The sequence below is a fragment of the Quercus robur genome, chromosome 6 (genome assembly GCF_932294415.1).
Source record: "Quercus robur chromosome 6, dhQueRobu3.1, whole genome shotgun sequence".
NCBI classification, from domain to species: Eukaryota; Viridiplantae; Streptophyta; class Magnoliopsida; order Fagales; family Fagaceae; genus Quercus; species Quercus robur.
In genome coordinates, this window is record NC_065539.1 from 39,877,358 (window position 1) to 39,903,008 (window position 25,651).

The following is a 25,651-nucleotide window of genomic DNA, read 5'->3' on the forward strand; positions in this document are numbered from 1 at the left end:
TAATGAATTATATCTAATTATCACATGCTAGGATTAATTAACTAGATTTAATTATCCACCTTTCACATGCATAGGATTAATTGGCTAGATCTAATTATCTCATTTTGCTATTAATTAACTGGATTTAATTATCCAACCTCGCATGAATAGGATTAATTAGCAAGATTTGATTATCACATGATAGGATTAATTAACTAGATTTAATTATCCAACCTCTTCACATGAGCCTAGAATTAATTAATTAGATTTAATTATTCACATGCTAGAATTAATTAACTAGATTTAACCATCCCCCTTCAAGATACAGACTTTTATAAATGACAAAAACCTCTTTCATCACCCTTTTCTCATGATATAGACATCTTCCTTTTAAAATAAATAAATTATATAAAAAAACAATAAAAAGAACGTCCTATCATCCCAGGTTTTTGTCACTAACATCATATCATATCGTATCATATTATATATAATAAAAGTTGGACTTAGACGCCGTGGTTGTGCCACGTGACTTCACCAATTTGCAAAAATTTTATTAAATTTTTAGATTTTTAAATAACTAAAAAGGAATAGTACACTACCAGGATTCTAATTCATTCTTATCACTAAATAAAATTAGATTAACATTATTTTTTTATTTCTTAGGATATATTTCTTAAATTAAGGGATAATATTTAACATACAAAAATTTAATTTAGATAATATTTATCATCTAATTAACATTATTTTTGTATTTGTTATGATATATTTCTTAAATTAGGGGATAATATTTAACATACAAAATTTAATTTAGATAATATTTATCATCTAAATTTTCAAAATTTTAATATTATTAAATTAATATTATTTTATCAGAATATCAAGTTACAAAACTTGATTATTAAGGGATAAGCACAATCCAAATTCTTTAAGAGGCGATTAATATAAATCTATCCCAAGAAACAGTATATATCTCCAATAATTTAATAATTTCTATCTATTCTAAAAAACAGTATATATCTCTATTAATTTGATAATTTCTAAGTTGATGACATTTAATATATATATATATATATATATCAAAGTTTCTTATAGCTATCAACCATGTTCTCTTTCTCTCTTTCTTTTTAAATTATTTTTTATTTTTTATATGTTACGTTATGTTGAATCAACATGATGGGGCTTGGCTGAAAGGTTTTGCAAGAGGGATTAGATACACTAATAGCACCTTGGTTGAACTGTGGGCGCTTAGAGATGGGTTGTTGCTAGCCAAGGAAATGAGAATTCAACATCTAATAACTGAACTTGATGCTTCGAGTGTTGTTATCCTAATGAACAATGAATTTGAAAACTTATTAATGGAACCTCTCCTAACTGATTGTAGGAACCTTTTGAAGGAGTTCCCAAACAAGCACGTGATCCATACTTTTTGTGAAGCAAACCAATGTGTTGATGCATTGGCTAAACTAGGATTGTAGTCTTTGTATAGTTTTGTTGTTTTTTGTAACCCACCGCCTGTGGTGGAGGCTATTTTGGTTTTTGATAAGGCTAATATGCATTGTAACAGACTTGTGATTTCTTAGTTTTAATGTTATATCATGGTTTACCCAAAAAAAAAAACTCTTTTTCTTTTTCTTTTTTTTTTTCATTCTATTCATATGACATTTTTTTAATTCCAATTTTTATGGGATAAAAACAAACACTTTGATTAGATATCTTTAATTTCAATAAGATTTAAATGAATTATATTTCAAACGGAACTCTACCAATATATATATAACCTTATATATCATTTTTGGAGTGAAGTTTATTTCATTATGTGAATGCCTAAATCTCATGACAATGCAGGTATGCATTCTTTCTTCTTTTATTATTATTATTTTCATTTTGTTTATTTTCTTTAGTGTTATTATTGGTTTTTTGTCATCATGTGATTTTAATTAATGAATACAAAACATTCAAAAACATTGTCAAGTTTCTAAAGGCTCCTTCTTTTTTTTTATTAAATTGATTAAGTTTTGTGTATTGGTTGCCTTTTGTTTAAACTAATTTTCTTAGCTTTGATCTAATTTATATGCTTAGGGTTAGGGTCTTAGAATTAATGATTAAATATGGTTAGAATTAATAGATTAATTTTAACAATTTTCTTATTTGATTTTTATGTTACATCAAATTATTAAGATGTTCTACATGTGTATTATTGAATTATCAACTTTAATTTTAATTTATAATATTATTAAGATTATATTAATTTTAGATTTATCAATTGTTTAGTACTTTTTTTTTAAAAATAATTATCAATTTAAAATTCAATTTGGAATTATCAATTTAATTTAGTTTTAGGAAGAAATCTTACCCCTTGTTTTAGTGAGATAATTATTTACACTTGATAATTTTTTCTTTTATCTTTATTGAATCTATTAAAATATATAATTATTTATACATTTATTTGATAAGTTTTTTCATAAAACCGTGCAACGCACGGGCCTATAGCTAGTTTTGTAGAGAAAGGTGACTTGAGGGCACACCAAAAGAGAGCAAATAAGTGAAGAGCAAGTTGAGAATGTGAAAACTCTCCAAGGTCTTGTTTCCTCCTCCTGTGCAAATAATTCCAACTTTTTTGTCAATTACATATTTGTTCGAAGCAACCCAACTTTGGTCTGAGTGCGAAACGCATTTTCTTAAAAAGACGCAAGAATTGAGATAGAAAAAATACAACTTTAAATTCTTTGTCCAACACTTATTGTTTCAATAAATATTAGACAAAGAAGGCGTAATTGTTGATACTGCATTTTGTCCGACTTCGATTAACGTGTCAAAATAATGGTTTAAGCCCTAAATGGAAAACTTTGACTTTTTAAACATAGAAAAATACATAATTATGTTAAAAAATTCTATCTATCCCAATCGAATATTAGATAATTCATTTTAATGATCCAAGAGTTCAAAATCACAAATTTATCATTGTTGGCTAAGTTTGACAAACATTAACTAACCCTAATCGGGACTAGTAAAAAAGTTGACTGAAAATTCGACAGTCCAATTGAGATAAATTTTTTCCCATCTTAAAAACCATAAAATTCCCTTTAAAATAAGAGTGCACGGGCCAAAATCAGAGTTGAAATGGATGAAATATCATACAAACATCAAAATCCAGATTAAAATGTAAAGTTATGATTTAAAACTATGTTTTTATGTTGGCTTTAATTATGTGTCTAATTTGATTGTATTTTTGTTCAATCATTTCCTCATATTTTTTGTGGAATTTAATGTAAGGGTAATGTATGAGAGATTGGTGAAGTTCTGTGAATATGAAGAATTCGCGACTGACTCACGATTGGCTTGTGAGTGCCAACTCACAAAAGGCCATATGAGAAGTACATGTTGGAATTTGAAGAGTCTCTTAGCCAGGTTGGATTTCACGAGTTACTTTGCGACTCAGGCCAAGTCGCGAATCTCTCTGCCTAGAGCCTTTTGAGTGTGCTTTTTTCTCATACCTTTACCAACACTATATAAGCTCTCATTACCCACGAAATTGTAAGGAGTTTTTCCAAAAAACTTTTGAGAGAGAAAACCCTAGCTACACACTTGAGAGTTAGAGATTGTATACCCACAATCATCTACACCATTTCTCTAAAGTTTTCTTTTACTCCTACCTCTCCATCTACACATGCTTGAGAGGTTCTTAGTCCAAATACTTACCTCACTCAATCTGAGTGTTGAGAGAAGTTTTGGTACATATGGGAAGCATTGGAAGATGTCATTGAGTGGTGAATGCAGTTTGGAGCTAATTGCGGGATTCGGATAACTAGTGAAGACATGACTCCATGAAACCTGTTGGTAGCTAGAACTTGGAGGTACATTGGGTGGATTAGGTTTGGAGGGTCTTATTGATATTCGTGTACTCCAACTTTTTCACTAGTTGATCAATTTCGGCTTGGAGGGCCGCAGAAAGATTTTTTGCCGAGTACTTCAGTTTCCACTTCGATAACACATTTCAGTGTTATCTTGTGTTTGCATCTCTCTTCCTTACTTTTTAAGCTTTACATTTATTATTTATTGTACATGATTATGCCTTGAAGTAGTGTTCTAGTTTTATTACGACTCATTTACTATTATTCTACACTTAGTTAAGTTAAAGTAAAAGTAATCAAGCCAAAATTTAAAATTGGAGGTCGAAATTAACTATAGTGTTTAACACTATTTGAGCTTTCAAAAATACTATTTCATTATTTTTTGGGTTAAAAGGCTATTTTGGGGTCGTTTTCGCTCAATAAACTGTACAAATTCAGCCATAACAGATGCGAACAACCTAGAACACATTAAAGTATGATGGATTAACTACTCTACAAAAAAAGGACTCAACAATATCTCCTTTGGATTAGGAGGAATTCATTTTCCAAGAAAAGTGCTACATAATTTTCTACGCTAAGTCGTCTCCATTTCGAGCACGATATCTTAGCAACCATAGCTCAAAATTAGATGTGGCTAGAATTGATGGAAACTAGAAACCATACCTTTCCAATGATGTCTAGTTTGAAGAAATCTAAGCTCCCAAAAACCTCCAAACAACAACACAAAAAAATGGCTGAAAAATGGAAAAAATAAAAAAATCAAGGAAGAATGAAGGGCTTCTAGAAGAAACGATGAGGTGGCAAGAAGATCCCACTAGGGGCCTACCTTAGAGGGATCCTATTTCCCCCTTAATTTTGTATAAATAACCCCATTCCTCTTGGAATTTTCATGCACAAAAATTTATTTTTCTACCTAACCTGTCTACGGTTCTCTTTAAGCCTCTCTTCTCTCTCTTTCCTTCTCTATAATAGATATAAAAGTTCTCAAACACAGAAAATCCAGCCCCTTTTTGCTCCCAAAAACCTATGAATAAGCCTCCAAAGTTCTTTGTTAGAGCTAGGGTAGTGTAGCTACTACCCTAACTCCCTTTCATTTTTCCTTTTTCTCGTATGTGTATTCTAAATCTATGAAGTTTATTTATTTTTCATGCTCTTTCATTATTCTTGTCATTTAAATATATGCTCTTTACATTTATGTCATTTACTTTCATTGCTCTTTAAATGAATGTCATTTACTTTTCTTGTCATTTAAATTATTGTCTTTATTTTTCTTTTGTTTGAAGGCTATGTTTTCCTTTATATATGATTATGGGTATATGCTATGTGTGAAAGTTTCCACCTTTTGCATATAGATATACTAAATCTCGTGGAATTAAAGGAAAAACCAACATTACATCTTGGTGAATCTTTATATTCTAAATCAATATGGTGAATGGAGGTTCATCATTTTTGTTGGACCATGAGCTATGCTATTCCACCTCAAAACTAATTGGCGATGAGAAAGACATACTCAAATCTTTTATAGCTGTAAGGTTGAATTTAATCAACCATCTTGTTGGCTTTATTCCGTGCCAAATTTGCTTGTATTTCAACATTTAGTAACCCTGTATTTAGGTGGGTTTTTTTGTAAGGGTAGTGAGTGAGATAGAGTGTTGATTGCTCAAGAGTGTGCAAGAAAACAAAGACTTGCAGTTTGATCTCGCGGGTGACTCGCAGCTGCAAGCCGCCAGATGCAGCACACGTGCCAAGCATACCAGAAGGTGAACAGTCATGCTAGCTGGAGCATTACAGGACAAAACAGGACAACTGGCCATACGGTTATCTCGCGACTGGATCTCGCGACTCAGTCAAGCCGCGAGCCACTCCTGTTTTGAAAAACCTGATGTTTCACATTCTCTTCTCACCCCAGTATAAATACCCCTTATACCCATAAATGTAAGAGAGCTTCCAGAGAGAATTTTGAGAGAGAAACCCTAGAGTAAAACAAGATTGATTCATCTACAATCTATATATTAGAGTCTCTTCAAATTCCTCAACTCTCTTCCTCTCCATTGTCAAACCCTTGAGAGGCATTTTACCAAAACCTTGTTCTCACCATTTCCATTACTGTGAGAGGGCTATTTGGTGTTCTGGGAAGCAGTTAGGAAGGTACCAATTTACATTGGTTGATGCTATAGTCAAGTAGCGGAATCCGGGAAGCTAGAAAAGAAAAAGGTTCGTCGCAACCTCGTTGAAGCAAGAAGCTTGAAGGGCTTAGGTGCACTGGGTAGATTAGGCTTGGAGGGTCTATTACTATCCATTTTCTAGTGGATTGTTTACTGCTTGGAGGGCGACGGAGAGGTTTTACGCTGAGGGCTTCGGTTTCCTCTTCGATAACACATCGCGTGTTGTCTTTGTGTTTGCATCTTCCTTCCCTTTTATCTTTGCCTTTTATTATCTGCTGTGGGTTGTGATTTTAATTTGGCTTAGATAGTTTTCCAATTCTGTTTTATAGCTTTTGTTCATTTTCCGCACACTAAGTGTTTGACATAAAGCTTGAATTGGTTAATTTGTAAATTGGAGGTCCAAACGTTCAAAGGTGTTTTTACACTATTTGAACTTTCAATAGCTTTCGACATCACACCACGTGGGTCTATTTTTAGAGTGGTTGTAGGGAGTCAAATTGTGGTCCCCCCAACAATCCCTATTTCACAATGACACTCACATGACTCGAACCTATGACCATGGTTTTGATACCTATTGAAAGCTCAAAAAGTGTAAAACACTATAACTTGTTTAGACCCCAAATTTTAAAAACATGACTTAGTTGTTTTTACTCTAACTTATCTAAGTGCGGAATAATAATAAATGATACACAATAACCGGAACTACTCTTTAAGCCATAACCACAACCAAGCAACAACAAAAATAAAGCTTAAAGAGTAAGGGAAGAGAGATGCAAATACAAGATAACACCAAGACGTGTTATCGAAGAGGAAACTGAAGTACTCGGCAAAAAACCTTTCTGCAGCCCTTCAAGCCGAAATCAATCCACTAATGAATAAAGTTAAAGTACAAGAATATCAAAAAGACCCCCCAAGCCTAATCTACTCAATGTACTTGAACCTTCTAAGTTCCAGTTACCAACGGGCTTCACTGAGCCATGTTTTCACTAGTTATCTGAATCCTGCAATTATTCGGATTCACTTGTTTATCCTTGTGCATACTTGCTCACTCCAAGTGTAGGAGATCGCAGCAATATAATTCTTGGAGTATTGAGGTTGAACCACAAGGAGCGTGGTAAATTCAAAGACAATGTAAAAAAAAAAAAAAAAAAAACAATTTTGGTGAAGATGAAAAATAATTTTTCTTGGTAATTGTAAACAATAATAACATTGATAACTAATTTAAGTCAATAATGTAAATACCAGGGTTTCGGGGTATTTTCCTATATCGATATGAAATTCTTTGTGATCTAAGAAAATATAAATTTCATAATTGATTTTTTTATACAATTAAAAACTTGTAGGGGCAAAGGCCCAAAATCATACAATGGGCCTTGGGTCCCATACGGGAAAATCAACCACGTCCGAGGAGAAGACGTGGGTGTCAAAAGGGCTCGAGCCCAGTTCTCATGGGCATGAAGACATTTAAAGGGTGGTCCGAGGAGAAATGTCTCCTCAGACGTGATGAGTATGGTTCAAACATGCACTCTGCCTACTAAAAGGACCCACCCCAACGGACATTAGTAACAAGGACGAGTCCTACAGACCCGTGGCAAAGAAGGAAACGTAAGATGTCCAAGGAGAGGCTGCAGCTGCCACATTAAATACGTTGCAGCTACTTTTCTGGTCGCATTAATGTGGAGAGGACCTGTGAACAGTGTTGCCTTAGCTACCACAATTCACAGAAAGATGGATGGGGTGTTCGATGGGACAAGTACTCAAGTGAGGGTCTAGATAATCAACAAGTGTAAGGCCCTGATGGCTTCAAGAAGACTATATAAAGAAGGGAGTCCTCATGAGGAAGGGACCGAAAAAGAGAGGAGAACAGAGGAACAGAAAAATAACCGGAGACTTAGAGCAAGAACCAGCAAACATTCATCCCATCTCCTCAGATTGAGAATATATGGATATTAACAGGATTTATTTGTGTCTAATTGTTGTGTAGCCCAACCTTAACTACTGTCCACTTCTCTAAGACCCAGTTTTGTAGCCCACTCTCTACAAATTCATTGTTTCTAGACTTCTTGGACCAAGATCCCATACTTGTTGGGCTTGGGGCCCAAATTGTGACCCTACAAAACTTATGATTCGATTGAATTGAAACAATTGAAGAATGCATAACAACGTAGATTAATAATGTGATTAAAATAGTTTTCAGAAAAACTCATTCACTTTAAAGCCTGATTTCTATTTGAAACTATTAGAAATTCATCTAAACAATAAGAAAAACATTATTAATCTTATTGAAAGCATGAAAGAACTAATACTTCAAAAGAAATCTAATTGAACAATCAAATATGTTATTATCTAAAATCTTAGAAAAAATCACATTGAATATTCATATCATATAGAAGAAACATAACCCCTAATTCTAACAAAGAGTTTAGGTTGCCATTAGAGAAAGGAAAATACAAGGTTTTCTCTACCAAATTTGTTCTCTCTCGCCTCCCTTCAAAACCCTAACCTAAAAAAAAAAAAAAAAAAAACTTTTACTAATTTAATTTTCATCCAGATTTTTAGTAGCAAATTGTGAGTTAATTTCAGCCTTCAAAAATTGTGAATTTCATGACACTCAAAACTAGAAAGTTGTAGATATTTAAGTCACAGTTCCATCTCATCTAGCCTTGAGTCAATTGGAATTTTGAAGAGAGAGATATGCCCAAAATACTAATCAGTGCTCAATTTTGATTTTTCCTTTTCAGATTTTGCCTCTTTGATTTTTTTTCCTTATTTGAAGCTTCCAATCGTGGCAAATGACCCAAGCACTCCAGCTGCACCTCCTTAGACATTTGTCATGGGTGCAAGGGTTCAAAAGTGCTAGCTTTCTAGCTAGCACCGTGAGCCTTAAACCACCATACAATAAGAAGCTTGATTTAAGCAAACCCGCTTAAAATGTGTTGTTAAGAAGATTCAATAAATTTTGTAGAAAGGCTCCAAAGGTCATCCCTTTTTAAAAATAGGTTTTCCAAGTAAATAAAAAATGAAACTCTAAGCGGGCAGAAATCAACTACCAACCCAAGCTGGATGGAGAGTTAATGTGTGACGGCTTAGTACAATTAATTTATAGAGATGGATTATCAAGGTCAACCTTTTCAAGCCTTAATGGATTCATTTAAGTTAATAAGAATGTGAAAGGTTACTAGTAAGAAAGACAAGGATTTCTGTATTAGCTCTTCCTCGGGTTAGTCCGAGAATCACTAGTTCATATAATATTCAAGTCTCGGTTACAACACTTATGGTTACACAATGTATGTTTTTCTCTAATTTCTCCATCCTCCTTTCTGTAGGAGTCCATTTTCCTTATATAGCTATTTGAAATGCATCCTAGCCCTCTACTTGTACAATCACTAATCTTTTATTTGGGTGCTTGTCCCATAAGGGCTTTGCTAGAGGTGGTAGAATGAGCTACAAGCTGTAAGGGTACTATTTAGGGGTCATCTTGCCATTGATGCGACTAGTTGAGTTGGTGTAGTGCATTGAATGCGGAGGTGATGAGTACTTTGCTTGGAAACTTCCCATTTTCTTTACTTGTATGTCTCTACCTCTTTCCTTAGTCTTTAGTCTTTTGGTCTAGGTGGCTTGAAAAGTCTTCTGAGGGGTGTTTGCTCTTTGGACTCCCCTGGCGGCCCACTTCTTTGGCTTCAATACCCGGGCCCTTGTTAACGTGTTAGGCAAAGCTGATGAGAAGCTGGGCCCTCCTTCTCCACGGGTCGGACCCACCTGGCAGTATTCTGTGTTTGAACCTTACCCTCCCACAGAAACCTTTCAAGTCTATCAATAAATAAAAAGCCTTCCAATGGGACATTTTTAAATATTTAATAAATGCAATCTCCAAAACCCTTTTTCAAACTAAGTTCTAAAATATGTAAAGTTTGAACTTTTTTTAAACATTAAATAAAACCATGGATTTTCACTTTTAAAACCTCTTTTTTCCAAAAAAAAAAAAAAAAAAAAAACCTAGGGAAACTATTCTCTTTAAACAAAACCTTTAAATAGCTTTGATTTTAATATTGTTCTTTTCCCAAGATGCATGAGGAACTCTCTTTCTTAAAATAAAATTGTTATTTTTTTTTATGTTCCCTACCATAAACCATTTTTATTAAAACTCAAGAGATAACATTTTTCTAATCTTTTTTTTTTCTTTTTTTTTTTTTCAAAATTCATAGCCTTTTTCTTTAAAATTAGCATTTTCTAAAAGTCATGAGGTTTTCTAAAATAAATACATATTTTTCAAATGTAAATAAATAGTTTTCCTGTTAATGGTATATGAGAAGTCTTTTCTATCTTTTTACACAAATAAAATTGTGTTCAATCAATTTTTATTTAATAGCACAATTTTTTGAAGAGATTGTGATGAGTCCATAATTCATTTCAATTGAATTAATGGCCTATAATCAAGCTAACACATTCCCCCTCTCTCTACATTATCCATTTTGTATTTTTGTGTTTATGCATGAGAATGATACTTGGAGAATAAATATGCTTATTGTTTTAAAGTATATAAGGTGACATGACATCTTTCCTCTCATCTTCTTTTCCTTTTATGTTGTAAGTATATATTCGCATGCTAGATACACGGTAAATAGTGCTTGCATGCTAGCTATATATTATTTCTTGCAACATAATAAACAGTTTTTACGTGATATTTAAGTATATATTCACATGTTTGTTTGTGCATATTCTTTGCAAATAATATCACATGCTACTTATATATGTAAATAAGATATTCACATTTTATGTATATGTATTGCTTGTACAAAAATTCTTTCAAAAAACAAATGCCAAGTATTTAATTTATTTTTCTAAAATGTGAACATTGTGATTGTATTAAAATGAGGTACTATCCTTTGAATATATGAACAGTGGGGTGCCTAACCTCTTCCCCTCCCGTAATCAAACTTTCGAGTATAGGAATCTTTGGTTCGAGACTTTGGTTACCTTAATTAATTTAATAACCCTTAAAATTGGTTTTTTAGTTTATTAGGTAATTAAAATAAATTAGACAAATAGGTTACCAATCACACTTAAAGCAAAATCAATAGTTGATGGTGACTCCTTAAAATAAAATAAGTAAAGAAATTTACACACACCTCACTCTAACAACACGAATTTAACATGTCGCAAAGCACCCAATGTGGAAAAAGTCAGGAAAAGCAATGATTATTGTTGAAAAACAAATAACTCACTGCAACTTTCCCTCCGCTTAAGGGCATCCACAAATACTTAAAAAAAAAAAAAATTAAAACTTTCTAAAAAATAGTTAGCAAACAAATTTTATGTTTTTTTATTTATAAAAAATCTTTTTTTTTTCCTTTTCAACCAACCAAATGTGTACAAGAAAATTGTTTTTTTTTTTCCCCTTAAAAATAAGAAATTGAAAACATAAAACAAAAATAGTTACCAAACATAGCCTAAATAGGTGTTCGTTAGGGAACATGTTATTTAGCTTTTTTTTTGAAGATTTTTTTGTTAAAAGCATACTAAAGTATGAGTGTACTAAAAAAAATAGAAGAGAAAAAGTAAGGTTTTTAAGAAACTGTACATAAAAGTTAGAAATTGAATTTATAAGTTCAAGTAAGCCCTTGAAATATTCCCCCAAAGGCCAAAACCCAGTTTTCATTGGGACTTCTCTATAAATAGAAAATCCTATGGGTCTGTTTTGATTGAGAAAAGGGAGGAAAGATAGAGTAGAATTGACTAAAAATAAATTAATTTTGGATCAATTCTGCTCTATTTTACACTTCTCTCCCTCCCCTCTATCCAAACAGACTATAAATCCCAACATATTTAAGTTATCAACACACCAAAGCAAAAACAAAGGTGTGCCGACAACGTGCGTAGGCAACAACTAGCCTCATAGATGAGACTTTTTTTTTTTTAATTGAAAAAAAACTGTGTTTTTATTTTATATATATAATTTTTATTTAGTAAACAATAATACTTATCTGAATACACACGAAAATAATAATATTAGTATTTTAAACTGGGTTTGTAATATATTATTTAATTAGAGTACAACTACAAAAAGATCTAACTTTTGTAGTTGTAGACTAGGGTTATAAACAGCGGACACTAGATATACACAACTAATGTGAGATAAACATTTTTTTTTTGAGTAAACAGTAATACTTATTAATTTATAAAAAAAGTAATATTTATTAGAACACACATAAAAATAGTAATATTAATATTAGTGTTTTAAACTAAATTTATAAGTGGATAAAGTAATTTAAAAATCAATAGTAAGATGGATACATTTTTTAGTCAATATTTCAGGGGAGTTTATATTTTTATCCGATCATAGTTTAGTTTTATCACGTCCGGGGGGTATGGGCATTTTTGAAAAGAAAAAATAAAATTCCCAACGGATCCTTAATAGTAGTATAGATTAACTGTAAAGCCGGTACGGCTTGACAAAGCTCTGGTTTTCGATTCCAGGTTGTACACGCACTCGATCTATGCGATTGTCCTTTTGAATTTCATTTTCCATGTCTTATCAATTCCTTTTGTATTTTATTTTTTGGGTTTTAGGGATTAATTTCATTGACAGTTTAATTGCATTTGATTTTTATTCCATTTGATTTTGAATTTTTTTATTTACTTTTGAATTCAGGGTCTAGTGTTATTTGGTCTTTCACGAGGTTGGGTTTTTGTTGAGGCTTTGTTTGGTTGTATAGAAAATTGAGGAAATGGAGAAGAAACTGAAGTTTTTTAAATTATCATTTTTTTTTTTTGGGAAAAAGAACAGAGCTAACTAATCTATTGGAGTGAAGGTTTTGGTTCCTTAATGTCCCAGTTTGTGAAACATGAATTAATTTAATTTCAATTTCTTTTCTATTAATACATTCCCAGTAACCAAACAGAAATTTTCAAGTTGGTTGTATTGTAGAATTGGCAATCTATGAGCCTTGGGTATATACATCTAAGCTTGGTTGTTGTTTTCTGGCATCATTGTGAATGAATGGTGTACTGTTATGTTGTCGTCATGCAAAGTGTGGTTTGAGATGCAATATTGATTGTTCTATTGTTGGCTTTATTCGTGTCTAGTGAGCAAATTTATGAGTGTGGGGGAGACTGGAGTGGGAAGGTCCATGGAGGGATTTTCAAGCGGGCAGCATGGTCAATCTGGGGAAGCATTGGTGGAAAGTGGAACCCCATCGACATCACCACTTGACTGGGAAACTGATGATGATAATGAAGAAGGTATGCTTTTTGATCCATTATACACTTATTCCTCTCTGTTAGAAATACTGAATGATTGTATTGTATTTCTTGAATAAAAGAATATACATCACTGCCTTTATATAGGAGGCATATGTGTGCAGTACAAGTAGAGTGTAGTACAAGTACAAGTGTGCTATACAAGTAACCTAATTGGGCCTAAAGCCCATAACACAATACACGTTAACAGCCCCCCTCAAACTCAAGGTGGATGTGAGACCAACTTGAGGTTGTCAACCAAATCACGAGTGCGTCCCTTAGGAAGTGACTTGGTGAAGATATCTGCAAGTTGATCTTTGGAGGAGACGGAGAAAAGCTTAAGAGCACCATGGACAAGATGATAACGGATAAAATGACAATCAATCTCGATGTGTTTAGTCCGTTCATGAAAGACATCATTATGAGCAATATGAATGGCACTCTGGTTGTCACAATAAAGGGGAGTAGCAGAGGAGGTGGACACACCTAAATCCTTAAGGAGCCATCGTAGCCAAAGGAGCTCAGATGTGGTATCAGCAAGAGCACGATATTCTGCTTCAGTACTGGAGCGGGCCACAAAGGTTTGTTTCTTGCTTCGCCAAGAAATCAAAGAAGAACCAAGGAGAAAACAGTAACCTGTAGTAGACCTGCGATCAGTAGGATCTCCTGCCCAATCAGCATCAGAGAATGCACGGAGTACAAGAGGAGACTGAGCTGAGTAGAAAAGGCCATGAAAGAGGGTGCCCTTCAAGTATCGAAGAATGCGCAGAACAGCAGCATAGTGAGTTGATCGTGGAGCAGACAGATACTGGCTCACCTGATGAACAGCATAGGAGATGTCTAGACGAGTAACTGTGAGATAAACTAGGCTGCCAACCAATCGTCTGTAAAGAGAGGGATTGGACAATGGTTTCCCCCCTGAGGGAGTCAGATGCGCATTAAGCTCAACTGGAGTGTCAACAGTCTTGCTATCAGTGAGTCCAGCTCGAGACAAGAGCTCAGAAGCATACTTAGCTTGAGTAAGATAAAGTCCATCAGTAGAATGAGTGATTTCAAGACCCAAGAAGTAGCTGAGATGTCCAAGATCTTTCATCTCAAATTGCTGACTAAGAAAATCCTTGAGTTCTTGAATGCCACTGAGGTTATCACCAGTTATGATCATATCATCCACATACAGGAGAAGTAAAATAGTGCCTTTGTCAGTGCGACGAAGAAATAAGGCAGAATCATAATGACTGGCCATGTAACCCAAATGAGAGATGGTAGAGCTGAATTTGGCAAACCAAGCTCGTGGAGCTTGTTTAAGGCCATAAAGTGCACGTCGAAGGTAACAAACCTTGTTTGAGTCAACAGAGAGACCAGGAGGAGGTTGCATATAAACTTCTTCATGTAAATCCCCATTAAGGAATGCATTTTTGACATCCATCTGAAAAAGATCCCATTTACGGGCAGCAGCAACAGCTAAGAGGGCACGGACAGATGAGATACGAGCAACCGGAGCAAAGGTCTCTTCATAATCAATCCCATACTCCTGTGTAAAGCCTTTTGCAACAAGACGAGCTTTGTAGCGCTCAATGGACCCATCAGAGCGAGTCTTAATCTTGTAGATCCACTTACAACCAACCACAGATTTCCCGGGAGGGAGTGTCACCAAATCCCAAGTATGGTTTTTAGATAATGCATCAAGTTCCTCTTTCATTACAATCTGCCATAAAGGGTCAGTGGAAGCCTCACGATAGGTGTGAGGCTCATGTAATGTAGCAAGAGCAGTGTAACAATGATAGTCAAGTAAATGTGTAGGAATAGATCTTACTCGAGTTGAGTGACGAGGTGGAATGTCTTGTGCAAGATCTTCAGGCGGAGCAGGAGCAGGGGACCCAAGCTCAGGGTTGGGGTTGGGTAGCTCGTCTTCAACCTGTTCATCTTCCACCTGTTCATTAAAGGGTGAACTAGGAAAGGGATCAGTGATATCTGGTGGTTGGACAGAGAAGTCTACAAGAGAATCAGGAGCAATTACAGGAGGATCAGGAGCAGCTACAGAAGGAATATGTGCCTCATCTGGAAAAAGATCTAAAACAGAAGAGGAAGATAGGGAGGCACGAAAGTGAGAGAGCTCGACAAAGAGGCGATGTTCCCAAAAGACAACATTGCGAGAAATACGAAGACGATGAGAGACAGGGTCATAACACCGATACCCCTTTTGAGTTTCGCCATAGACAAGAAAACAACAAAGCCTTGACCGAGGCTCAAGTTTGTTATGCTCATGTGGCTGAAGAAGAACGAAACAAGCAGAACCAAAGGAGCGAAGGTGGTGATAGTCTGGACATGACCCAAAAAGGCGCTCATATGGAGTTTGATTTTGGATAACCGGACTCGGAATGCGATTAATAGTATGAACAGCATGAAGAGCAGCTTCACCCCAAAAAGGAGCAGGAACTTTGGCAGAGAGAAGAAGAGCACGAACAGTGTCAAGAATATGACGAAGTTTCCGTTCGGCTCTACCATTTTGCTGAGAGGTACCTGGACAAGTTAGTTGATGAACAGTGCCATAGGAATGCAAAACAGCTTGGAAAGCATATTGAGTATATTCAAGAGCATTATCAGATCGAAAAATTTTGATGCGTTTGGAAAACTGAGTTTCAACCATTTTTGCAAAATTAGAATATACTTGCAATAATTCAGAACGATGTTTCATATTAAAAATCCAGCTATAGCGAGAGTAATCATCAACAAAGACAACAAAATATCGAGATCCACCAATACTAGAGACAGAAGAAGGGCCCCAAACATCAGAATGAATAAGGTCAAAGATATCAGTGGATATTGATTCACTAGTATTGAAAGGCAAAGCTGGTTGTTTTCCTAATTGGCACGAAACACAATCAAAATTTTTTGTAGACACTGAACCTAACAAACCTCTAGAAGCTAATTGTTGTACCCGAGAGGAAGATGCATGACCAAGTCGAGCATGCCAAAGTGCAAGGGAAGGAATTGAAGAAGCAATAGCAGCTGCAGCAACAGAAACTGGAGCAACAAGTGGAAGACGAAGGTTGTCCACGGGAAACATACGCCCAACTCTGGGACCAGTCCTAAGCTCCTGTCCCGTCCTCGGATCCTGCACAATACACCCAGAATAATCAAAGATAATGCGATAACCCAACTCAGCTAATTGTCCAACAGAAAATAAATTATAAGAAAGGTCAGGAACATTAAAGACTCCAGGAACTGAGAGATTGGAGGTCGCAACGGAACCTATACTATGACCAGACATTGTGGAACCATTTGCTGTGCGAATATTAAGAGGGTGCGGTGCAGGTTTATGGTCAAAAAATAAGGACGAGTGAGGTGTCATGTGATTGCAACAAGCAGAATCCATAAACCAAGAGGTAGGAGACATACCAGATAAAGCTGAGAGAGAAGAGGAATAAGATGCATTACCAACCATACGAATGACATTGGCGATGATATTTATAAGGTCATCTCTGGAAATGGTGAAAGTGGATCCAGAAGACTGAGACTTTGCAGAGACGGGAGCCATAGGTTGGACACTCTCAGTGTTAGCAACAGTAGCAGCAGAGATGGAAACAGCTGATTTGTTGCGTTGATAGCAAGTCTCAATATTATGGCCAAAACGTTTGCAAAAATTGCAAAAACGTTTGTTGGATTGTCGGCGACGATTGTTGCAAGAGGAAGAAGACTTGTCCTTATTCTTCATTTTGAAGCAAAATATGCAAAAATAGACTGCAAAAATGAAATCTACGCGAAAAAATGGGTAAGGAGAACCTGGACTAAAAAAGTCAATCCTGGAAAAGTCAACGGTCAACGGTCAACGGCCAGTCAAAGTCAACGGTCAACCTGAAAGTCAACGGTCAAATCCAGATCAGAAGGTGACGTCAGCGGATGACGCAAGTAGTGACGTCAGCAAGCTGTTAAGGCTGACGTCAGCGATGACGTCAGCGAGGCCGTTGATGCACGTGACGGCGCGTGACGACGCGTGGAAGCGCGTGGAGGCGCGTGACGGCGAGTGGTCGGAGCGTGAAAAGAAGATGTGGCGCGTGGAGGCGTGTGATGGCACGTGACGGCGCGTGGTCGGCGCGTGAAAAGAAGCTGTGGCGCGTGATGGCGCGTGTGGCGCGTGATCGGCGGAACAGCAACTTTGAACGGCGCTTGGGGGCGCGTGCAGTCTCCGATGGCGACGAGGCTTCCACGAGTGTGTAGATCGGCGCTGGACGATCTCAGTGGTACCTTCAAAAACGTAATCGGAGCAATAATTGCAGCGGCGATGCAAAGAGCAGTGGTCTGTGTAGTGTGAAACTCCTTAACGACGGCGGCTGCAGGTCCGGAACCCAAGGACGACGACTGGATGATGTCGGAAGTTCAACAGCGAGAGGCTGCGGCGGCAGTGTGATAGCGGAAGCGTTGTTAAAAAGAATTCACACTAATGAAGACAAGACTGCTAAGAAAAGGTCAGAGCAGTGGCTCTGATACCATGTTAGAAATACTGAATGATTGTATTGTATTTCTTGAATAAAAGAATATACATCACTGCCTTTATATAGGAGGCATATGTGTGCAGTACAAGTAGAGTGTAGTACAAGTACAAGTGTGCTATACAAGTAACCTAATTGGGCCTAAAGCCCATAACACAATACACGTTAACACTCTCAACCATATCTACATATACAAACGGACTGAAATAGTCAAACCATTTTGCTATTGTTGAAGTTGTGAAACTAATGGCTTGTCAACGGTACAACAGAAAAGGTGTAATAAGAAGTAATTTAAACATATATGATTTATTTTATAATTAACTAATTAGTAATTCAATGTTTCTATAATCAAATATGCATAATGTAAAAAAGTAAAAAAATAAAATAAAATCCCTTCAAAAGGGCAATCAATTAAGCAATCTAAAGGTATATTATAGCATTTTTTTTCTTTACTTCATCTTGCATCTTCTCAAAACAAAATAAATGGGGCTTGACCTACATTGATGAAAAAGTATACGGCGAGTAATTTCACTTTTGTTTTGCCGCTGTTTGATTGCCTAGGCAAAAGAAAAGGAATCTAACTTTGAAATAAAAGAAAATATTATAAAAAGTTTTTTTTTTTTTTTAAAGGTTAAAAATCTAGATTAAAATTCGTTTTAGCAGAATCAAGGTGTTCTACAAAGGATTATAACTTTGTGAACTAGGTTAAGTAGGGTGGTGGTGCAATTGTTTTCTCGGCTTAAAATTTTGAGTATTTATATTGAACAATCTGGAGGTGAAGCAGTAGTTCATCTTGCGATTTTTTGTGGATTTTTTTTTATTTTTTCTTCTGGTGGTGAATTTGCTCTTGTGATTGTGGTGATGTGTTCTCTGTGAAGTTCTTGAACAAAAGAATAACAATTTTTACAAATATCCCTTTTGCATCTTGATTTTTATGTTTTTAATGGTGAAATTGATGAGGTGGGTGCTACATAAAGGAGCTAATCTCAGCTGGGTAAAGTAACAATTTTCAAACCATGGGTAGATTAAGTGAATTCGGGCCTAACCTCAAGTGAGTAATTAGTAATTATTCAAATACTTTATTTTCTCTTTGGTTGGTTTTTACCGTCTTAGCTGAAGCTTATTACTCACAATACACTTCCAATTCAATTATTGGTAAAACACAATTTATAAAGTTGGTGATGTTATCTGATGTAAGATCTTTAGGAATTTAACACTACAACAAATTTCTAGATGAGTTTTTGGAGGGTTCTTGAATAAAGATTGGTGTTTAAGGGTTTTAGGTTAGAAAAGAGTAAATCTTGATGGCTGTTTAGGGCAGAAATAGGGAATAAAATAGAAAACAAAATAAATAAAACACTAGGTAATCACATTTACGTAGGAGAAGACAATCACACCCTCAAAACTTAAAAATAAGCTGCTCGTATTTTATTTAATTAATCTCACTATGAATAATATTGACTACAATAAAGTATTAATGTAGGATCTTGTTAATTAAATCCTTTCCATGAAGGACTAGAACTTGATATAACATATTCCTAGAATGATTAGGAATACTAATAACAAATAAAAAAAGACTTAATAACTTCTACACCATATAGGAAAAGGACTCAAAACATAAAATAAGACTCATGGGCCTTTAGTGTAGCCAAAGACAGCCCATTCCAAATTTCTGGAAATCATCAACTTGCCCTTATTCTAGTGCAACTTAATTAACTGTTTGTTTGAGAACAACTTATTTAGCTTTTTTTTTGAAAGTGCATTAAAATATACTTGCACTTTGAAAAAATGAGGTTTTAAAAAACTGTACATGAAAGCTAAAAAGCAAAAGCTGGCTTATAATCTGTTCCCAAACACAATAAAGCTGGCTAAATCACAAATGTTGAATCTTTGTATATATAATCTTATTTTTCCTTGAACTCTTTCTTGTCCACATCACTATCTTGTGAATGTTAAGTTTCTGGTATTTGTCAAATGTATTGTTATTAAGCCATCTTACTGAAGTTTGTTATTACTTCTGCTTGTTCTTTTCTTTGATCAAACCATTATATAATTAATTGTTCACGTCTTTAATAGGGCCAAAACCTTCTGAGTTGTATGGAAAATATACGTGGAGGGTGGAGAAATTTTCAGAGTTAAAAAAAAGAGAACTTTGTAGTAATCAATTTGAGGTTGGCGGCCATAAATGGTACAAGCCCTGGAATATGTCTTTTGTCATACTTTTTTTTACTTTATTTTTTTCATATAATTGTGAAGTGTACAAATATGCTTAGAAATATACTATGAATTTGCATACGTGTATATAAGCATTTCTACATTGGTTTATGTACTTTATGCGTACCTTGTATGCATATAAGTACACATGCTTAACATTAATATGCATCAGGCAGTTTCATCGTCTCTGAAACTCATTTGAATTTTTTTCTTAATTTCCTTTATATGCATCTCTAAATTTTATAACATCCAGTCCAACGGAGAGAGATACCATGAGATCATTTTTATGTCACATTGCAGGCGACTTATCATTCATCAAAAGTGATGAATGTCACAGTGGAAAATTTGAAATCCTTCCATATATACTCCTACAATTTTTACAATTAATTGCAGAGAATAATTATTTAATTATAAGAATGGTGTCACCATTAGATAAGTTCTTCCTATTTTGTAAAAAATTGGGTTTATTTTTTTCCTTTTCCTTTTCTTTTAATCTGAATTAAAATGTATGCAGTCCTGAAAAACCTGTTTGTGCATGTTGAAGACATGTATTACTTTGATGTTGTATATGAAATTATTATCTATCACCCATCACAATGAAGCTACATATGTTCGTTTTTCAAAGTCTGCATCCTCTGTAATATAAGGTGGATGTGGTATAGAACAATGATAATTGTTTCTGTGTTCTTGCTACAATTCTTAGGGTTTGGTAAATACAGTAATACAGAAGAACATAGATTGCAAAACCCTTAATTACGTTAAAATTTCCAGACCATTTAGTCTTGACCTAAGCATTCTTAGGGTTTGGTAAATTCAATAATATAGAAGAACATATATTGCAAAACGCTTAATTACATTAAAATTTCCAGACCATTTAGTCTTGACCTAAGCATTCTGCTCTTTATGGCAGGTACATTTTAATGTATCCCCGGTCAAATGATGACTGTCATCCTGCCATTTTTCTTTCCAATCAAATAAAAAAGTTTGCCATCTCTCCACTTTTCCATCCCTCCAACCAAATGAAGCCTTAGTGATAGACCTTCCAGATAAATACTCCTTCAATTTTTACTATTAATCACAGAGAATGATTATTTAATTATAATAATGTCACTAGTGGATAATTTCTTCCTATTTGTAAATTGGGTTTATATTTTTTCCTTTTCTTTTAATCTTAATTAATATTCATGCTAGAATGAAACACCTGTTTTTGGATGTAGATGATTTGTATTACTTCGATGTAGATATATCACATTATTATTTGTACCCATCACAATGAAGCTACATCACATGTTCATTTTTCAAAAGTCTTCATCCTCAGTAATGTGAATTAGTATTAAACAATAATAAATGTGTCCGTGTCCTTGCTAGTTGCAGCAATTTGTAGGGTTTGGTAAATACAGTAATATAGAAGAACATATATTGCAAAACTCTTAATTACATTAATATTGTCAGATCGTTTAGTCTTCTTGACGTAAGCATTCTGCTGTTTATGGCAGGTACATTTTAATTTATCCCCAAGGATGTGATGTCTGCCATCATCTCTCTTTGTTTCTGTGTGTTGCTAATCATGAAAAACTACTTCCAGGTTTGATATATTAAAAAAGTTTGGAATTTTCTGGTGGTTATTATTCTTGGTTATGTGGTTGTAATCATGTAGCTTTCTTTTGTTTGTGAAACAGGCTGGAGCCATCTGGCACAGTTCACTATAGCCGTTGTGAATAAAGATCCAAAGAAATCTAAATGTTTTGGTTGCTTGCTTAATTACTGGTTAATAGTTGTATGAAGTTATTCTTTCGCATTATTGCAAGTGAGTAAATGAAAATTTTACAGATACATTGCATCGATTCCAGAAGAAAAAGCATGACTGGGGGTGGAAAAAAATCATGGATCTGACAAATTTGCCAGATGGGTTTATTGATGCTGACACTCTTATAATAAAGGCACAAGTTCAAGTCATCAGGTTGATTCATAAATCTTTTTCCATTAGCGTTTGATACAACAATGATTCATTTTTTGACATTTTGATTGGTATTTATACTTCTTTATGACATTTTGATATTGCAGATGAATGATTCTTTTTAGGATAGTATTCCTTTTTTGTTCAACTCTGTCATGGTGATGTATGCTTGTCCTATTTGGAGTATTTGAGGGCTGTTTAGTAGCCTATTTAAAAACTATTTTCAATTTTAAAAAGGAAAAAGAAAACACTTGCTGAGTGTTTGAAGATATTGAAACAACAAGAACCCAATTGTCAGCTTTGTTTAGTGGTTCTTTATTTGATTGGTATCGAGCATGGGGATTCATTTTTACCACTTCCCTACCTAAGTTTATAGAGTTGTTGTCTCTATGTATATAAATTTATTCTCTTGTATTCCTTAGACTCCTTTGTGTCCATTGTACATGGAGCAGTCTTTTTGCAAAGAAAGAAAGAAAACACTTGCTGAAGGTTGTTTGGTTCAGTATTAGAGCTGATCTTCATTGATATGGCTTAATAGGTCCTCTCGGCTGTGGGTTGCAACTTGCAATCATGGATTGTCAATTGGGCCTTCTTTGTCTGCCTCTCCACCTAGTTGTGTTTCCTCCTCCCTCGAGTTCCTAGTCGCATTTCCTCCGCGTGGCACTTGCATACATCTTTAATTCATTCATTTTGAATTTTTGATTTGCTTACTGAACCTTCTCTGTTATACATCACCTTCCCATGGCAAGAAATTAGTTTAAACTAGACATTATGCATGTACCAATGTGAGTGAAATATAATATTATTTATTTTAAGATGATGCGCTGTTGAAGACGTTAAGCTTTACTTTGGAATTATTATTGAGGTATGTCTGTCTTCATAAATAATAAATTCTATAATTGATTTTGCTTGCACTTTCAATCTAAGTTGATCTGAAAGGTGTTACTCGTTCATTGGGATCTCTTTTATTTATTTATTTATTTTTTATAGTTAATTAATGCATTTTAATTGATAAAGAATGAAAATTGTGTTCATCTAAGTTGATTTGGAAGGTGTTACTCTTTCATTGGGATCTCTTATATTTATTATTTTTTTATAGGTAAGTAATGCATTTTTATTGATAAAGAAAGAAAGCTTTGTGTTCACAATGATAAACACAAAGGGTTATATGGATATAAATGAATCAAGTGGATGGGGTCTTGTCCTGATTGTACATATGAGGTTTGACCCCCGAGTCATTTCCCTTTCGAGACCTGTTTGCTTAATTATGGATTTTGAGGTGTAATTGAGTGGGTTTGTTGTTCATATTACCTTCTATGTTCAATTTGTGGTAGTTATTCATATTTTATAAGCATTTATTTTTGGCTTCTGGTTTGTAGGGAGAGAGCAGAAAGGCCTCTTCGTTGCCTTGATTGTCAGTATAGGAGAGAACTTGTTCCAGTATAACTAACAAATGTGGAACGGAATTACCGGCAATTTTTGGAAGAAAAAAGAAGCAAGCTTGGGAAGTTGATATACGATAAAGCAAGGTGGTCAAGGTATTGTGTGTTTACCTTCATCAAATATGGTCTAGAACTCTGAATATAAGTGTTAATTACTCAACATATCAGTTTTGAGGATATGGTGTTTTCAAGGCTTTCTCATGAAATGATCGTTTGGTTCTTATGCCCATGGATATGCCATCGTGTTGCTTCTGCTGTGTGTTTTCAATGTGTTTTGGCATATGTATATGTGTCTTCTTGTTTTGTTGAATATAATTCAAAGTCTACCTTAATAATATTATTAATCCCCCTTCCCTGGATAATGCTTATATGTTGTGGTGGCTACTAATTATCAACTTTAGTTACATTTCTGTTCAGTCTAATTTTTTTTAAAACAGATCTTTTGTTATTGTTACAGTTTCTGTACCTTCTGGTTGGGAATTGACCAAAATGCTAGGCATCAAATGTCCAGGGAGAAGATAGATGTGATTCTAAAAGCAGTTGTGAAGCACTTCTTTATAGAGAAGGAAATCACATCTACTTTGGTAATGGATTCCTTCTATAGTGGATTAAAGGCTCTTAAAGACCATACTATGTATAAGAAAGGGAGGCTGAAATTGTTGGAGGCTGAAGTAATGCCAGCCCCCATGGTTCTTGTGGACAAAAACATGTTTGTATTAGTTGATGATGTCTTATTGTTACTTGAGAGGGCTGCCATGGATCTGTTGCCTCCAAAAGATGATAAGGGTCCACAGAATCGTACAAAGGTGAGTTGCTGAAACTATGTTTTGTGTCAGAACTTCTTTTGTAATTGTGGAGTTGTGTATGGCTGATTAACATGAGCTTGAATGTTGGGTAGGTTTTGGTTTTCTTTTGCAATTAATTTATTTTCTTCTCTCTCTCTCTCTCTCTCTCTCTAAATACGAATTAATAATGTATAACCCTGCATAGAGATAGAGAGAAGAAAAAAATAGAGTTTTTGAGACTAATTTTATGATCACCCACCCTATAACTTTTTTTCAATGTTAAGTAATAATTTATTGAGAATGAAAGAGAACATGAAGAAATGAAGTGTACAGTACTACTGTTCCCAAAGTGTACAATCAGAATTAAAAATTAAAAATGAAGTACTGACCACAAGAATTCCAGTGGCACTCGTAATCTTTGGATGACTGAGCAACCCTTTACCTTTATTTACAGGATGGAAACGCTGGAGAGGACTTCAACAAAGATTCTTTTCAGTGTGATGAAAGGCGTCTTACAGAATTGGGCCACAGAACCGTGGAGATATTTGTCCTTGCCCATATTTTTAGGTTGTTCATTTGATACCATACTATTGCTTCTTCACCAATAAAGAAAAACTGTACTTTTGCTTCTAAGATGTTCAAACTCTTTCCCTGTGTGTGTAACCAACATGAATGTAAAAATGATTAAATCAGTAACCAACATGAACAACTCCAATTTATATTTTTACATATGGTGATCTTCCTAAAATGTCCTTTATTTTATAATAGAGGTGGCATGGCTTTTAATAAGAGTCTTGTTTGCTTTTTTGAAAAAGACGAGTTTAATATAGAAAATTAAACCTTTTCTTTTAAAAAGTTTCATTTATTTTGTGATAGTCCAAACAAGAATTTGTGGTACTGAGGGAGTAAATTATTTGATGATTTAATCCATTGGGTACTGAAATTGTTTACTTGCTAGTCTGTTTCTGTATATACCCTAAATTTTTTTTCTCCGTACATGCAGCAATAAAATTGAGGTTGCCTACGAGGAAGCTGTTGCATTGAAGAAGCAGGAGGAGCTCATCCGTGAAGAAGAGGAATCTTGGCTTGCTGAAAGTGAGCAGAAGGCAAAACGTGGAGCAGCTGAGAAGGAAAAGAAATCAGAGAAAACAAGGTTTTAATATTTTTAAACAACTTAAATCTCCAGAGAGTTTGGTCAATTGAATATGAGTTTTGTGACTTCAATGGTTCAATGCTTTTCTACTGGAAAAACGATGACATTGCAGTTAATGTTTATCAATGCAGTGACATTTATTTCTCTGTAGAAGTGGTTTCAATATAGCTAATCCCTTATTACCTATCAAAAAAAAAAGAAAAAAAAGAAAAAAAGCTAATCCCTTGTAATGAATAATGTTTAAAAAATTAACAAAATGTAAGTGCTTAATTATGTGGGGAATACGCTTTAACCAGATTTTTAACTTGACTGCTTATGCCTAGTTGACTGCTTGTGCTTAGGATCCTTTATTTTTTGGATGGTCAACACGGTTGTG

General features: G+C 34.6%; 1 protein-coding gene and 1 pseudogene across 1 annotated transcript; one reads left to right on the forward strand and one right to left on the reverse strand.

The window, feature by feature from the left end:
- Positions 1-12,478: 12,478 nt before the first annotated feature.
- LOC126688720 (TNF receptor-associated factor homolog 1b-like) lies at positions 12,479-25,428 on the forward strand (annotated as a pseudogene).
- On the reverse strand, positions 13,283-14,669 carry LOC126688721 (uncharacterized mitochondrial protein AtMg00810-like). The gene is made up of 2 exons (XM_050383514.1): positions 14,571-14,669; positions 13,283-14,359 (listed from the first exon to the last, which is right to left on the reverse strand). Exon 2 carries the CDS (start codon positions 14,325-14,327, stop codon positions 13,458-13,460), a length of 870 nt encoding a protein of 289 aa, XP_050239471.1. The 5' UTR covers positions 14,328-14,359; positions 14,571-14,669; the 3' UTR covers positions 13,283-13,457.
- Positions 25,429-25,651: the final 223 nt, after the last annotated feature.

What these genes read in the sequence shown, in the direction of transcription:
- LOC126688721 (XM_050383514.1), bottom strand. Translation starts at nt 14,327, where the DNA reads ATGAAAGATCTTGGACATCTCAGCTACTTCTTGGGTCTTGAAATCACT.